Source organism: Scleropages formosus, chromosome 12, assembly GCF_900964775.1.
Source record: "Scleropages formosus chromosome 12, fSclFor1.1, whole genome shotgun sequence".
Taxonomy (NCBI): Eukaryota; Metazoa; Chordata; class Actinopteri; order Osteoglossiformes; family Osteoglossidae; genus Scleropages; species Scleropages formosus.
In genome coordinates, this window is record NC_041817.1 from 29,444,952 (window position 1) to 29,460,681 (window position 15,730).

Consider the following 15,730-nt stretch of genomic DNA (forward strand, 5'->3'; position numbering starts at 1 on the left):
ACAGGGTGCCGGTCCGCCACAAGCCACCCACCGGAGAGCAGGACCTGGCCAAACCCACTGCACCACCACGCCCCCTACAATAAATAGAAAGTAAATAGTAAATAGTGAATACCGGGTAGTAATGTCCAGGGGTCCGGAAAGGCAGCAATGAAGTCTCGCAATTAGATACAAACTCAATGTAACTCATAAGATTAACCTACAAGTTCTGCAACTGGCCGACCGAAAGGATGTTTCTATCGTACCAAGTCCTTAAAAGGTACTCTAACTCTTACCCTTATACTCATATGAAGTACATTACCATTATTCCAAATATAGTAGCGATGTGGGGAAATTTGTGCTTGTAGATTCGTTTCCATGGCAACAGAACCTTTTTGCGAAAGGCTGACAAACTGACAGGTAGCTTGTCCACATTGTCTCTACATGTCCGAAGGAATGAAAAGCCACTGATTTGATCAAAAACAAATTGTGGAGTGAAATTCAAGATGGAGATTTTGTTCCTTAGGATTTGTTTTAACCAATTAATTTTAAAAGTCAAATTCTAAGTAGAAAGGTTTAAGAGATCAAAGCCTCCGTTCTTATAGGAGTTAACAGCAGAGATCACTGGACAACAAACATTTTTCTTGCTGAAAAATTTTTGGTGATTATGATAGACACCTTCAAGCTCAACACAAATATTGTTTCAGATTGGTTGCATCACACTGCAATTTTGTGAAACATGAAATTAACTTTTGGAATGTTATAATCATTGTTCAGTAAGCTAATAGGTCTCCACTTATAAATGAAAGTGAATTTTTTTTGGCTTAAGTATTAATAATTAACAGATTAAACTATACGTTGCGTTGCACTAGTGGGAAGTGCAGTTTCAGCAAAACTCCCTGAAAAAAATACAAAGAACAGAACAAAAGAGGCACAATTAACTCAGGAAAGAGCTCATAAAACTGAGCTGTGATCCCCTTTCCTCGGTGACTTATAGATATTTTACGGGCGTCCAAAATTACTGCTGCAGTAATGGGAGAGTTACACGTTAGTTGTCCATCCCGACTGACAGAAATTTGGCTGCTGTGTCATCATTATTAAAGCTAGATTTGTAAACAGTGGAGTAACAGCTACAACAAAAGACAACAAAAATCCATATTATAATATTCAATGGAAGAACATGATTAAGCTTGGTTCATGACTCTTCAAGTTTGAAGAAATACACAGACATTTGCTCTCCATCATCCAGCTACTTCTTTGTAGATCTTCTGAAAGCTTCCTCTGCTCCCTTTCTGTACACTATATCATTTGTTTTGCCGCTCAGTTAACCTTAACCTCTCCTCTTCTGAGCATCTCCCTGGCACTAAACTGCCAAGGGATGCGATGTCCGGTGCAACATCCTCCTCCACAGCACATCTACAGTTGGCTGGAGAGCTGCCACATTTTCTTAAATTTTTACCAGTCTCAAACTTCCATGTGGACATTCTGTAGCACGGCGCTTCGGGCTCTAGCGGGGTAAAGAAGGGCACATGGCAGCTGTTCATGATGAACATTCTTTGGACCACCTTCATGGAGGGAGGTATCGGCCAGTACCAAAGGGAACGCTGCTCTTGGTCTGCGGACAGTCCTTTTTCCTCAAGGACTTGCACCTCAAGCAATCCTTACACGCTGGCTGATGGGCACCAACCCCCCTCGTAGTCATTGACAGTCCGTGGTCAGAGGCGAGACAGGTGGACAAAGTTGAACCACCTAAACCCCTCCGTGTGTGTGTGAGAGAGAGAGAAGGAGAAAGAGAGAGTGAATAGTCCCACAACAGGATCAGGTCAATGATTAATAACAACCGTGGAAATGTTCTTACAGACGAAGGGGTAGTCGATGGTGGTGTGGCTGAGCTGCATTGCTTGCATTGATTCTGTTCCCATCCCACATGGACACACACATCCACAGAGACAGCAAGTTTCACACACCTTGCCCTCACTGGCGCCCCCTGCAGCTGTGCAACAGGAGCCGCAGGTTGATGGTATGACTGCACTGCTGTGGTGCACTGCTTAGCGCATTCACCTGCAACCCAAGTACATGGGTTTGGATCCCAGCTCCTGTTGCATGTAGTAGAACAGTGGCCGATGAAAGGAAGCGAGCAGCCAGAACATGAAAATTATTTATTAAGTATTGAAACACAAACACGGGCTATTTTTAATTGTATTTCTAGCATAAATAAATAAAAATATTTGCAACATTTCAACCCTTCCCACGTCACTGTAAACACAAGCGGCGCCAGTGAAGTGGCAACACATCTGTAAAAGGCAGCAGTTCAGAGAGCAATAGCTACAAAGGAAAAGAGAGACTTTTCCTGTCCCCACCCCCAGCCCATCATGTAACCACACCATGAGAGAAAATAAAAGCGAAGCTCTGCACTTCACCAGTTCTCAACTCCCACAGGGGCAGAGAACCGAGCACTAGAGTCCAAGAACCCCCCAACCGCCCACCGTCCATGAGCATGAGCACAGCACAGATGGTCTTCTTCAGGTCCTCCCCATTCATCTCCTGCAGGCTGTGTGAAACCCCTGGAACATTCAGCACACACAAAGTAGATGCTTTTTTCAAAAATAAAAAAATTTAAAAAAAAAAAAAACCATTTAAACAGAGTCATGAGTGGAGCTCTTGGTTGCTCTACATTCATAAATCGCCAGGAGGAGGAAAACGCACGTGGAGCATCATGGGAAGAGTTACATGTAGCACTGCAGTCTTTCTCCGCCTCTACTGGACCTCCATGGGACTTGTCTCTGCAGCGATGTCATGCTCCTCCTCTGCCACAGTTAGGCCCTCAGCAGCCTGTGGTCTCTGGGACGGGGTCTCGTGTCTGGGGGATGGCGTGACCTCCTGCGCTGTCACACCTGAAACCCAGAGCAGCGCCACCTGGTGGGTGGGAATGGTGGACAGACAGGGCTCTGCACTCAAGTCACCCACAGCCAAGCAGTCCAACAGAGTGCTTTGGGCACATGAAGCTCTGACGTCTAGGGACATCAGGAGTTTCTGCCTACAAAGCTGGGCAGCTGTACAGGTTAACGCACAGGGTTGAAGCCCTAAACAGTGCAGGTCACACCAAAAGGCTATCCAAGAAGATCCAGTTAACCTCTCACAACGTGTGACATCGCTTTCTGCCTTCACGGACCATGTCCCACTGGTATGGACTCAGTCATCCACACGGTCAAAAGTTAAGGAGTTACATCATTCCAAGAGCAGAGTGCAATAACCATCCTCAGCATGTGCACAGGGTCGCAGCCCTCTGCGACGGCACACAGCGAGCTCAAGGAGGCCAAAGCTCTGAGGAAAGCCAAGCATTCTGTGTATTTACTTGTCTAACGTCCACTGTCCCCAGAGGGAAACCGGCACACAGGTGAGTGCTTAGGAGACATCTGCAAACACACAAAAGCAGGGACTGAGAATGTGCAAGGACTTGTGGCACACTCACTGTGAGCAAAGGGCCACGCACACTCTGCAGAGACAGACACCAGCTAACAGGGTGTGTGTTTAACTCGTACCGACCCGTCGCAGCTCTTCTCACATCCACAGTGTACACTGGGAATGTGATCACCTGAAGAACCCCAAATCTCATCGGGGTTCACCCCGCGGCTGTTGGCCGAGCGTGGTTGTTTGCAGCAGCAGGACAACAAACTGAAATATGAAATGAGTGAAGTTGATGGAATTTCACTGTAGTTACACTAATGGTTGTGGTTTAAAAAAAAAAAAAAGTAAGAAAGGAGGGAACTCTACTCCAGACACTGTGCTGTACCCAGGGGTGAGAACCAGGACGTGATCCCATAATCCCCAGGAGAGCTGGTCTGAGAGGGACAAGATCAGCAACTCAGGCAAGAGGAAGACGTCAGAGTCCGGGAGGCTTGCTTTTTATCCTGTTACTACTACAGAGTAAAGGAAGAGAGAGTCTTTTTAAGTATGATGGAGCCCCTTTAATTAAAGGGCAGAACTCCACGAGAAAATGTCTCCACGGAAACACTCACAGGTCACCTAAACATGGAGCTCAAAACAAAGGTGATAAAGAGAGTGAAGGTGCTGATGGGATTAATGCCAGGCTTTGCTGGACGCCAGGATGGCATACCTGCAGTAGGGGCAGCGCTGTCCGCCTGGGGGGTCGCAGGCATGAGTGACTCTGCTGGCCGAGGGGCCTGAGGTCTGGTCTTCCTCGCTGGGTTCAGGAAGTAGCAGTACGCACACCGGAAGGCTGATGGGAGACACCATGAGACGTGATAGTAACATGGAGCACAACTTGTAAACAGGCTTCGCTCACATAAAGACTGGAAGTTGTTGTGGAAAATCGGCACCAATAAGGTCAAATTCTCATAAAACAAAGTTATGTAGCATTGATAGCATATGAAAAGTATGTCCCAGAGCTGTCTCTCCGCCCCCCCAAAAAACAAACATAAAATTCCTCCGTCATATTTTAAACGGAGAAAAATCAAGACTCAAACCCAAGTCCAGGATATCAGAACTGCTGTAGACACTTAAATCCAGGCTTAAGAGCCGCATGTTCAGAATCGCTTATGGAGAACACAAGTGCTTCTATTTTTATCTCCTTTTCTGCTCTCATGTGTTTGCTCTTTATTTTGTTCTCTTACTCTGTTACACTTTTATTGCTGTAAATGTTCAATTGCTGATATTTACTGGAAATTGCTTGTGTGGGAATCAATATATCTATCGCAAAGCACTTTGAGTTGTAATTATTTTAAGTGCACTTAAAGGCAGCTTCTCAACTTTCGTAATGTAAGTAATGAAACGTAATGCTTGTAACCCAGTCTCTGCCAAGCTATTTGTGAAATAGTGTCCTCAAACTATCACACTTCAAGTTTTAAAATAAGGGATTCCTTTGCCTTCTCAGGTCCTTTATTAATTTCTTTAAACATTTCTGCTTTAAGGATTAAAGCAAGGCTCATACCTTGACTTGACATTTTTCTTTTCATCAAGTATTTATGTGTGGACTGACTGCTTGTTATAATTTGTTCTGATATTTGAATGTGTTTGGAAGTGTAAATTCTCATAATGAGTGTCCACTACGTGAGTGAAGCAAGTACAAGAAAACACTAAAAGCTGTGACCACAAAAAAAAAAAAAAAGACAGGAACCCAGTGCCTCATTGTGCCTGGTGGTGTCACAGATAAGAGGGCAGCAAGGACCACAGCGCCACACAACGCACGTGAAGAGGGCAGCACTCGTCCAGCTTACCCACATATTCAAACTCCTCCTTGAGAGCCATGCCGTTGTGGGACAGACACTGCTGGCATATCAGAGCATATCTCAAACAAGAAAAGGAGCACAATGTGTCAGTGTACATATTCAGAATATTGATAAGAACAAAGAATGAAAAAATTACCCCAAAAGCACTGATAGAGGAACCATTAAGGACCACGTTATTCATTAGAGATTTTAATCAAACAGTGGGAGAAGGGGGTTGGCGCTGGCTGTACAGCTCTCTGAAGCTCTTTACGGAGGTTTCTTTCAGAATTAATAAAATAATAAATTGTCACACAACAAGTGAGTCACTTGAACTCATGGTGTAATTTCACTGCAAACATGGGGTGAATACCACCACACACTGATGCTACCGGAGTACATACCTGTTCTGAGGCCCATCTCCCACCAGATACTCAATCACCCTGTCGAAGGCCCCCCTCTCCCGGGGAAGGACAGGCCTGGCCAGAGGGGGTCCAGGAGGGTGCATCCCTGCAGGCAGACAGACACAGTGAGGAGAATGGCAAACCCTCAGTCCCATTGGACCCACCCCACCCAGTCCTCCGAATTCCACTGTAACGGCCCCTGACTCACCTACACCTGGGACGGAGGAACCAGGACTCATGGGTCTCCTGGCTAGGCCTTGGTGACCTGCTACAACAGGTGTACCCTTCTCAGGGGGGCCACCTGGGGCTGAGACTGGTGTAGCAGAGCTAGTTGGGGTTTGGGGGCCACTGATGGGGGGTTCCGAGACCGCATCCTTGGGAACCACGTTGCGCTGCCGAACTTCTAAGCAAATACACAGTGATAAGCATCTCCCCTCCGTCAAAACGAGCCAAACGTCTTGGTAGAGGGGCAGCTCCCAGACAAAAAGGAAACAAACCTTGGCCTGGTCTGGGCATCACCTGGGGCCCAGCTGGTGTGGACTCAAGGGCCTTTGTGAAAAAATAACATTTGAACATACATAGTCATAACAAAGCGACAAATGGGTAAATGAATTAAAGTGTTTTACTTACCATTTTGATTTTAGACTCTGAATCAAACCTCTCGAGGATCAGCTTAGCGTTTTTATATGTTTCTGTCTCCATCACCTCTTCAAGCTTTAAGAGAAAGAAGATCCCAGTCATGCAACCCAATGCACAACTGCATGTCCTGACAAACAGGAAGGAGATTTGGCTATGCTGTGGTTTATGACATACAGAAACAGAATTGACTAATTTTTCCCCAATTTGACATTGAAGTAATGACCAAAAACAAAAAGGTCTGTGACTTTACACAGCATCCACTGCTAGAAAAAGCCACATATTGACTGTTCGTATATGTGGAAGACAATAGTTACATGGAGCAGCTTTAATAATAATAAGTGCTGATGATTTTTCACAAGTTTATCACAAGTCATTAGTTATGACAGTCAGTGACAGGCAATTTCCCTGATTTATCTCCTCTTTGCTCCTAATGCTACTCGTCTCAGGGAGGAGCTTTTCCCACCAGTTACCCCAACTGCATTCAGGAAGGAGACATAGAACTCGCTGAGAATGCCATGTTCTCCTGTCAACCTATTGTGCGTTTCAACCAAACACGGACTACATGTTGATGGAGCTGGATGTGATGACATGAACAGGTGAGCACTGTGATAAAGGCCTTGCAGACCTCAGTCAGAGTTAATGCTAATTTTCAGATATATGGGTAATAATTAAATGGAAAGTTTATTAAAACGGAGTGCCAATAAGACAACAAAAAACCATAAAAGAAAAAAAAAAAATACTTACTATTTTTCTTTTCTGAGATTTTAGATCTTCTAGTTTTTCATCTGAAAGAAGACATACAATGGACAACCATAGTACCACACCGCTGTAATTGTTCAATGTCAACATTATTTTCATATGCTCAGATTTAGTAATTCACTATTTTCAATATTCACACTAAATAAACATTAAGCTCATCCAAGAACATAAGAAGTGCTTACTATTTTTTTCTGTTCGCTTTGAAAAAAGGTAAATCAGTAACTTCCTCATAAACCAAACCCTGTGGGGATGAAAACACCACACAAACACAACATTAACTGGATTATAAGCACTAATAATAATGCAGCATCATGCTTTATTAAGCGACGTCAAAGCCAGTCGACAACTGGAACAAACTTACTGCACTGCAAGCAATGAAACAACTGGTGACATGATATGACCATAATTTTACCATTTATTAGTGTGACGGTGTTTGTGCAAACATTTTAAGCTCACACGCGCGAGTCCACAATGCCACAGATGTCCAGTGTTTTCTGGACAAGGGCTACATTCATTACTGTAAACTGATTCAAGTGCTTAAATTGGAAGTCCAGGTCACCTACACCACACGCTGCCTCAGAAAGACGATGCGCATCATGAAAGATCATAGTCACCCCGCACGGGCACTTCTCTTCTCTGCCATCTGCAAAGCGGCTCAGGCCTATTCGAACCCACACTGCTAGGTACAGGAACAGCTTTTACCCCACTGCTGTAAGAGTATACAACACTCACCAATGTGCTACCTTTAGTAACTAGAGTTGTGCTGCTCCTCCCGAGCACATTGGTAGATTACACTGTCACTTCAAGCATTCTCATGTTCTGAGCTCTCTGGCTGTCTACTGTTATTTATTGTTATTAGCATTACTCACTGTCATTGTTTTGTGCACTATTTGTTGTTTTTGTACATAGTCTGCGGAGAAGCATTCAAGAAGAATTTCATGATACTTGTCCACGGTACTTGTACCTATGACAATAATCTTGCAACTTGAATTAAAAAAATAAAAACTGCAAGACATACTTAACCTTTACTGTCTAAACTATTAAAATATTTTGCTGTGTAACAATATTAAAACATTTCCTGCTTTACATGTACATTTATACATTTAGCAGACATTTCTCCAAAGTGACGTACACCTCACAGAAAACACAATGTGTTCATTAGCAGAAAGAGAAACTTAAACGCAGACATGAATCTTAAACACAGTTAGTTTCTTTCCACCATATGAACCAATGTACATCACAGAAGTAGCTGTACAAAACTCTGAACATCAACAATTCCTTCGAAGAAATTTTGAAAAAATACACACACATTTATGTTACATTACAAGAGTAGCTAGGTAAAGCTTTATCTGTTGTTAAACAGGCATGATCTCAAAGTTATAGAGCATGAATATTTATACCTTACATGAATTAAAGAGATCGTGGTTGAAGTAAGTCCGGAAGGGGTTGAGTTTTAAGACCCTTTTTAAACATGGACAGAGGTTCAACAGTTCTGAGTGAGGGGAGGGGGCCGTTCCACCACCACGGATCCAGAACCGAGAACTGCTTTAACAAGACAATTATCATCAAGTCCTTTATTTAATCTATAGTGCCGCTGCCTTCGGACCCAATTGTCCTCCGGCTGTAGTACCCTTGAGTGAGGTACTTACCCTAAACTGCTCCAGTAAAATTACCCAGCTGTATAAGTGGGTAAAGGGGGGCGGGGTGGCGCAGTGGGTTGGACCAGGGTCCTGCTCTCCAGTGGGTCTGGGGTTCGAGTCCCGCTTGGGGTGCCTTGCGATGGACTGGCGTCCCGTCCTGGGTCTGTCCCCTCCCCCTCCGGCCTTACGCCCTGTGTTGCCGGGTAGGCTCCGGTTCCCCGCGACCCCGTATGGGACAAGCGGTTCCGAAAATGTGTGTGTGTATATAAGTGGGTAAATAACTACAGGTAGATTAACATCGTAAGTCGCTTTGGAGAAAAGTGTCAACTACATAAGCAAACATCAGTGTACATACAGACGGAAATAGGACAGATGCTCTTGTTACTAGAACTCTGTTGAACTTTTCTTTCAAGCTGGACACAGTGAAATCCGACACACCGCATTAACAGACATTGTGAAGGACACAGTTGAAATGACCACTGGTGTTGAAATGTTCCCAACACTAGCAGCCAACTGGTCAGTCTGTGGCGAGAAGCTTAATTTAGCAAACTCTTTTTTTTCCCCCCTCACACCATATACAGTAATATCAGCAGCTCACTCAAAACATTCTTTACAAATTCTCTGCTGAAAAACAGTTCCAAATTTCTCTCCATAATTTCTGCTGCTACACAGCATGCTGTGACCGGCGATTCTGACTGTTGGGAGATTCTCTTAAAACGCCACTGACTTCCCCAGAGCTTATTTTTCCATTTGAACACCTCGACTTCAATAAATTGCCCATGAGATCTGCCAATCGTACACGTACGTTTTGGGCCATAATGTCTCTCAGCAGTTTCATCCCTTAAAAAGTGAAAGCGTGTCAGTACATATCAAACAAAAGGCCTTGTTCTTAGTACTGCACTAAAAAACAAGTGCAGGTTTGTCCATGTCACTTGAAATGTCCCACGTTCATCATCATGGGTAGCACGGTGGCACACCAAGTAGCGCTGCTGTCTCACAGTGCCTGGGTGGTGACAGGACGTGGGTTTGATCCCTGCTCCATCTGTGAAGTTTGCATATTCTCCCCGTGTCTGTACGGATTTCCTCTGGGTGTTCTGGTTTCCTCCCACAGTTCAAAGACATGCTGTTCAGGTTCGCCCATGGTGTGCGAGTGACAGAGAGTGTGTGTGTGTGTGTGTGTGTGTGTGTGTGTGTTCCACTGATGTATGGATGAGTGACCCACTATAAGTATTGTACCTAGCAGTGTAAGTCACCGCGGTGAATAAGCTGTGTGGGAGGATAACACTACACAGAGCTCACTGGAAGTCGCTTTGGAGAAAAGCGTCCGCTAAATAAACGTTTCTTCCCCGACTCAGAAGCTATGCTCAGCACTCAGGTTCCACCAAATACAACTACTAGCTAACAGTACAAGGGTTAAGAGTCACACGAAACCCAATCGCAGCAAACAGAGGTACATTGTTAATGCTGAGGATGGCGGTACTGCAGGTGAACAGGCGTTCGGAGTCCAGCAATGGGGGCAGCAGGTCTGTCGCCAACTGTTCCATCACTCAGCTTCACCAACCTTGGTGCGTCACGTGCGTCTGACTATAACTGTATTACTGTGTGATTCAATAGAATTTATGGTAGGTATAGTCAGAACAGTATGTTACTTTAGACATGTTCTCACAGGATGGACAGCCCTAGGAGCATTGTGCTGTGGCACCCTCAAAGAGCAGTAAAGTGCACTTACAGTATGGGGAAGAGGAAGAAGGGCAGGGCCAGGATTAGCCAGCCACTCCACCGATCAGGAAGGTACCACAAGTAAACTACTGCACAGGTGAGCAGGTACAGCAGAGCTGAGTAGAGGAGCAGCCGTCCGACCCAAAGCTTCAGTAACCTCTGGTTCTTCACCCTGAACTCCTCGAGATGCTGGATGTCCTACAAACACAGCAAGCAGGTGTCCTGATGACCAAGCTTTCCTTTTATTGTACCTATTAAAACAAGGCGAACTGAGCAGTCGGGCCCCGAACCACGGACCGCTTCGTTCACAATCCTATGCTCTTTACGGCTATTCCACGTTCAGTAAACGAGCGCGGGTTTGTGCCGAATTTGCTCCTTGTCGAGCAACAGCGTGCGTTTCTTGTAAAATATCCAACAGCATTTCGGCATAAAGCCAGAAACAGACAGAACATCAGTTCCAGTTGCCACTGAACTGTGCAGCTCCGAACCCCCTCCCTCCAATGGGCTTCAAGCCCTCGTTCAGACTGCTCTCTGTAGTCTCCGTACGCGTGCCGAACACAAAACAGGTAGAAATACTTCAGTCACACACACGCATGCAATTCAAGTCTGTCAACATGGGAGTCCAAACTAATATTACACAAAAGGTGATCACAAAGTTAACTGAAATGTGGTGCAACATACGAAGGGGGTGTGAGGCAGTCTTGTGACCAGTCACACGCACAGCGCTCCTTTCATTCGGAGAATTTTTTTACGAAAGAGCCGTTCATGTCACAAAGGCTCGCTCTGCAGCGCACAGCGATATAACGTCCCATATAGGAATTTCAATGGCCTCTTGACCTGCGGGCGGCCCTCTGAGCCGCGCGCCCCCTCGACAGACGCCGCGGGGCCGGGGCCGGAGCAGGACGTCGCGCACGCGTGTCCGTCAGTCAGAGTGAGGCGGAGTCGTCTTACCGCTGCCGCGAGCTCCTTTCCGCAAGGACATGCGTCCAAAAATAGCGAGCGTGTGGCGGGAAACCAGAGCAGTTCACCGACACGGGGGTCTCCGGTTTACCTTGTCGATGCCTTCGAGGACTTCCACCGTCGACGGTTTACTCTGTGCGAAAGGGAGAGGAGCTCAGACACACGCCAACAACACACATAAAAGCCTGAGCGAGCGAGAGCAGCACACGCTTTGACACCGGAAACACTCTGCTTGATTTTTTTTACTTACAAATGTGCAACAAAGGTGGGAACTCATTACACTGAGTACCAGTGAGCCACAGCTAGCGAGTGTGTGTGTGTGTGTGTGTGTGTGTGTGTGTGTGTGTGTGTGTGTGCGCGCGCATACCCTCCAGCGGGAAAGTAAGGCCCCCATGGCAGCGCAGCGCTGCTCCTCCTCCTCGTCCCCACAACTCGCCTCAGCACTTCTGCCCTGAGGAGAAAAGAACACACACATGATCTCTCTCACACACTCACACACACACACACACACACACACACACACACACACACACACACACGAACAACCGAGCCTCGTCCCTGTGCAGCTCGTACAAGCAATGAATGTACACCGCCGTGGTACTACGTGCCAAAACGGATCCGATTGTCGAAAATCTCCGACCAAATCATGATTGATTGTGTTCGTCTTTCCAAGACACTGAGTGAGTCCGATTAATGAAATAAATCGGAAGCAACCGCACACGCGGCTCCACACACACACACACACACAGACTGACACAGACAGAGAGAGAACTGCTGCGCGGGCTCAGACTTGGTCGAGACTTTGTCTTAGTTTAGAACGAAAGAGGATCATTTGTCACGTCGCTGCAGGCTGACGAGAAGGACAGAGAGAGACCGAGAGAGTCGCTGAGCTCCAACACACACAGACACACACACAGTTCACTCCGTCAGTGACGGACTAGCTGCTCAGTCAGTCAGGCTCTTCTTCTTCTTCTTCTTCTTGCGCTCTGCGAGTCCCGTAACTAAAACGGGCCCTGTCATTCCGACAGCCGTGCGCAGCAGACAAGTGAAACGCGAAGTCAGACATTCATAACGGACGTTTCGTTTCGTTTCGTTTCGTTTCAAACATTAGAAACGCGCGTCCCTTTAGCTCCTCACCGCTCCGGTGCGTCCCTCTCTGTCAACAAACCTTCCCGTCTTTCCCCGGGTTTAACGCCTCATTTCCCGTCATTCTCGCGATGATTAAACACTTCACTTCCCGTGAGGCACCGCGCCCGTCGACCAGATCACTTCCCGTGATCTCACGCGCCCAGGTTTCCGATGGCCGGTGACGTTCAGCACGGGCGAAGCGCAGCAGTGTGTGTCCACATTCTTTTTGTTCACTAATTGTTAAGTTCTCTTGCGTTTCACTTGTGACATTTACTGGTAACATGTCACGCCTGGCTTTTTCCAGAAGAGTTTTAACTGGAGCGGGAGGGACAAGAATGACGAGTCGGTCACGATCGGATCGGAACCGTTCCGTTCGAACCGTTCGAACCGTAGCCACTGCTCCCCCTGCTGGTGCTTAAACGCTCTTCCTCTATGGCGGCCTTTGCAAATGACATGTGTGCCGTTCCCTTTAGCTCCATATGTTCCGGTGTCCGGTCCGTTCCTTACTATGATATTCTATTATTAGCCCTACACCTCAATAAAAATAACCCTAAAATACCCTTGGTTTTACCACTGTATGTATGTCTGTATAGCTGTATATGTATGCATGTATAAATACATATACATACACATACATACATATGGGGCGAGTATAATCCCCGCTCAGTCTGTCTGGAGCTTTTATGTTCTCCCGTCTCTGTATGGGTTTGCTCCGGGTGCTCCGGTTTCCTCTCACAGTCCAAAGACGTGCAGTTCAGGTGGACTTGTAAGTATGTGTGCGCGTGCATGCGTGGCTGGCGCTGCGTCCAGGGTGTCCCCCCTCTGCCTTGCGCCCAATACTCAGGAAAAGTGATTATTGAAAATGGACAGGTGTACAGGACAGGTGTACAAATGTACAGGTATTGTACTACAGGTGTACAAGTACTGCAGTGTCTCACAGCGCCTGGGTGGTGCGAGAGGACGTTGGTTTGATCCCCGCTCAGTCTGTGTGGATTTTGCGTGTTCTCCCCGTGTCTGTGTGCGTTTCCTCCCACGGTCCAAAGACATGCTGTTCAGGTTCCCCCGGGTGGTGAGCAGGCGAGGTCCGTGACGCAGGGCCTCGAACTCAGGGTGTTGGCGGCTTGCTTGCTGGGGAAGCTGAGGCAGGGAGAGGTGGCGGCGCTCAAGAGGACTCCAACCGCCGCAGCAGCCACTGATGATGCTGGTGATGCTGATGAGCCACTGTGGTCCCTGGGTGGCGGAAAGAGCCCCGGGTGCCTGAAATCCCACAGCAATTTGGGATTACATTTACATTTATTCATTTAGCAGACGCTTTTGTCCAAAGCGACGTACATCTCAGCAAAAATACAATTTATACATTACGTTAAGAGAAAGAGACATAAATGCAGACATGTGACTCAAGCAAACCTAGTTTGTTACCTACCAGTTTATCATTTGGGATGCGGATATGGGTGGGAGAGCGCGCAGACGGGGTCAAGCTGGCGGACGGAGGATGCGAAGGATGACCCCCCCCCGACCTTCCCCGTTGTGACGCCGACCTGCAGGACATAGTGCGGCGGCACTTGTGAGCGGAACAGGTAGGACGGAATTCCGGTGGCGGCCACGTGCGTCATCACATAGGTGTACAAAGTAGGGTCCGCAGGATGGGGCCACAACATGGCGAGATGCTGTCGCTTGTCCTTCATCCTTCTGTTCTGGAACCATACCTGTGACGGTAATCGCCAAGAGTCATCGGTCATTCATCATCATGAATGGAATCAAGCAGCGCATTATGAGTAAGTGGGACACGTGCAGCAGGTGGCGCGGTGGTTAGTGCTGCCGCCTTTGTACTCAGAGGTCACAGGTTGCGCACGCACACACAAACACACACACACACACCTCCTGCTGTAGTACCCTTGATAGAGGTATTCAACCCATGTTACTCCAGTAAAAAATACTGTGCTGTTTAAATGTGTGAGCAACTGCTGGTATTTCAGACAAAAACATCGGATACATGAATAAATGCAAAATTGGAACGATCACACAGACACTATGAGCAAAGTACAACTTTAATGCCATAAACGCAATGAAGAATAAAGAAAACTGACACATATCTTAGAATCATGCATATTTCTTGCAATAAACAAGAAGGAATACAGGAAGATTTTATTGCACATTTCTGTTGATTATGCTGCAATAAAAGCAATTTGAATCAATATACGAACGACAGCAGGCTCCGGTGCTGCGATCATAAAGTGTTCATAAATATGGTACGGAATGTGGACAGTCTACACGTTATGTTTTTATGCAAAGAAGAACCACTTTAAGAGGTTAATCTCAGGATGAAGCGGGTCTAATGTTCGTGCAAATAATCTGAACAAGTCCTTCAACGAAAATGAACATGCAGTTTTATGAAGGAAAACGGAAACATGTCATGAGTAACAAAATATGCGACGGATCGTCCGATTTGGCGCTGTCTGCTTTTTCTCCTTGGTTTGAAAAACCACCTCCAGAACTCAGATTATTTCAGGGAAATTACCCTGCTGTATAAATGGGTAAATAACTGTAAGGTAACATTCTGTGTCACTTTGTTGAGAGGCGTTTTACTTCTTTCAGTTTTGTTACATCACAAGTTTTTTTCCCGACTGGGATTGTTATGAGTAATGAGTGTACAGTTCTTCGGTCGATGAAGAAAGCTGTGTCCATGTGGTGGAGCTCTTCAGGAACGGGGACCCATCGCATAAATACTTTCAGTTTACATTTACGTTTCATTACTTACTGTCTCCTGCGGTGTAAGAAATTGTTCGAGTAGTTAATATTTTCAAGTGATTAATGTTTTCTAACGTGATGGAAGAGTTAAGATGTTCAGAACATGTAGGACGACGCCCAGGACCCGCTGAAGGGATTATAGCTCACAGTTGGCCTGGGAACGGCTGAGGATCCCCCAGGCTGAGCTGGAGGAAGTCGCGGGGGACAGGAGCGGCTGGGCCTCTCTGCTCTCCCTGCTGCCACCGCGACCCTTTTAGGACAAGCGGGAAAGAAAATGGACGGATGATGAATTGATGGATAACACGTACGCTGTGTGTGTCACGCAATGAGAAATGCTGAGGATGCGTCCCGACACACTACTTAAACTGGGACAAATTGTTGGGAGTGAAGATCACTTCTGTGTCAGATGCAAGGGAAGTTTGGAAAGCGTTGCCATGCCTGATGATGATCAGATGTATGTATGAGCTTGCAAATTAAAGGAGGGAACGCAAACCGATGAGGGAGAGACACCCAGCCGTCGGGTCTCTCCCAC

The 15,730-nt window shown here is 46.4% G+C and overlaps 1 protein-coding gene across 4 annotated transcripts; it reads right to left on the reverse strand.

Moving 5' to 3' along the window:
* Positions 1-44: 44 nt before the first annotated feature.
* LOC108929455 (endoplasmic reticulum junction formation protein lunapark-A-like) lies at positions 45-12,537 on the reverse strand. 4 transcript variants are annotated; one of them, XR_001965761.2, is made up of 14 exons: positions 12,460-12,537; positions 11,690-11,773; positions 11,414-11,455; positions 10,373-10,560; positions 7,186-7,244; positions 6,989-7,029; positions 6,236-6,319; positions 6,103-6,154; positions 5,814-6,008; positions 5,606-5,711; positions 5,214-5,284; positions 4,094-4,216; positions 2,683-2,870; positions 45-2,540 (listed from the first exon to the last, which is right to left on the reverse strand). XR_001965761.2 is itself a non-coding variant. In XM_018744000.2 (13 exons), the coding sequence occupies exons 2-13, from the start codon at positions 11,714-11,716 to the stop codon at positions 2,734-2,736; spliced, it is 1,122 nt and encodes a 373-aa protein (XP_018599516.1). In that variant the 5' UTR covers positions 11,717-11,773; positions 12,460-12,537; the 3' UTR covers positions 45-2,733. The 4 variants fall into 4 exon arrangements, 2 of the variants coding, with proteins under 2 accessions (XP_018599516.1, XP_018599500.1); XR_001965760.2 differs by having other exon boundaries at positions 45-1,725; positions 1,835-2,870; XM_018744000.2 differs by having other exon boundaries at positions 45-2,870; positions 5,814-6,005.
* Positions 12,538-15,730: the final 3,193 nt, after the last annotated feature.

Excerpts from the sequence above, each read along its gene's own strand:
- LOC108929455 (XM_018743984.2), bottom strand. The coding sequence starts at position 11,716 with ATGGGGGCCTTACTTTCCCGCTGGAGG. Across the intron at positions 6,320-6,988 it reads AATCTCAGAAAAGAAAAATA|CTTGAAGAGGTGATGGAGAC; the intron begins GTAAGTATTTTT and ends TTTCTCTTAAAG. Across the intron at positions 2,871-4,093 it reads CAGCGCTGCCCCTACTGCAG|GTGTGACAGCGCAGGAGGTC; the intron begins GTATGCCATCCT and ends TCTGGGTTTCAG.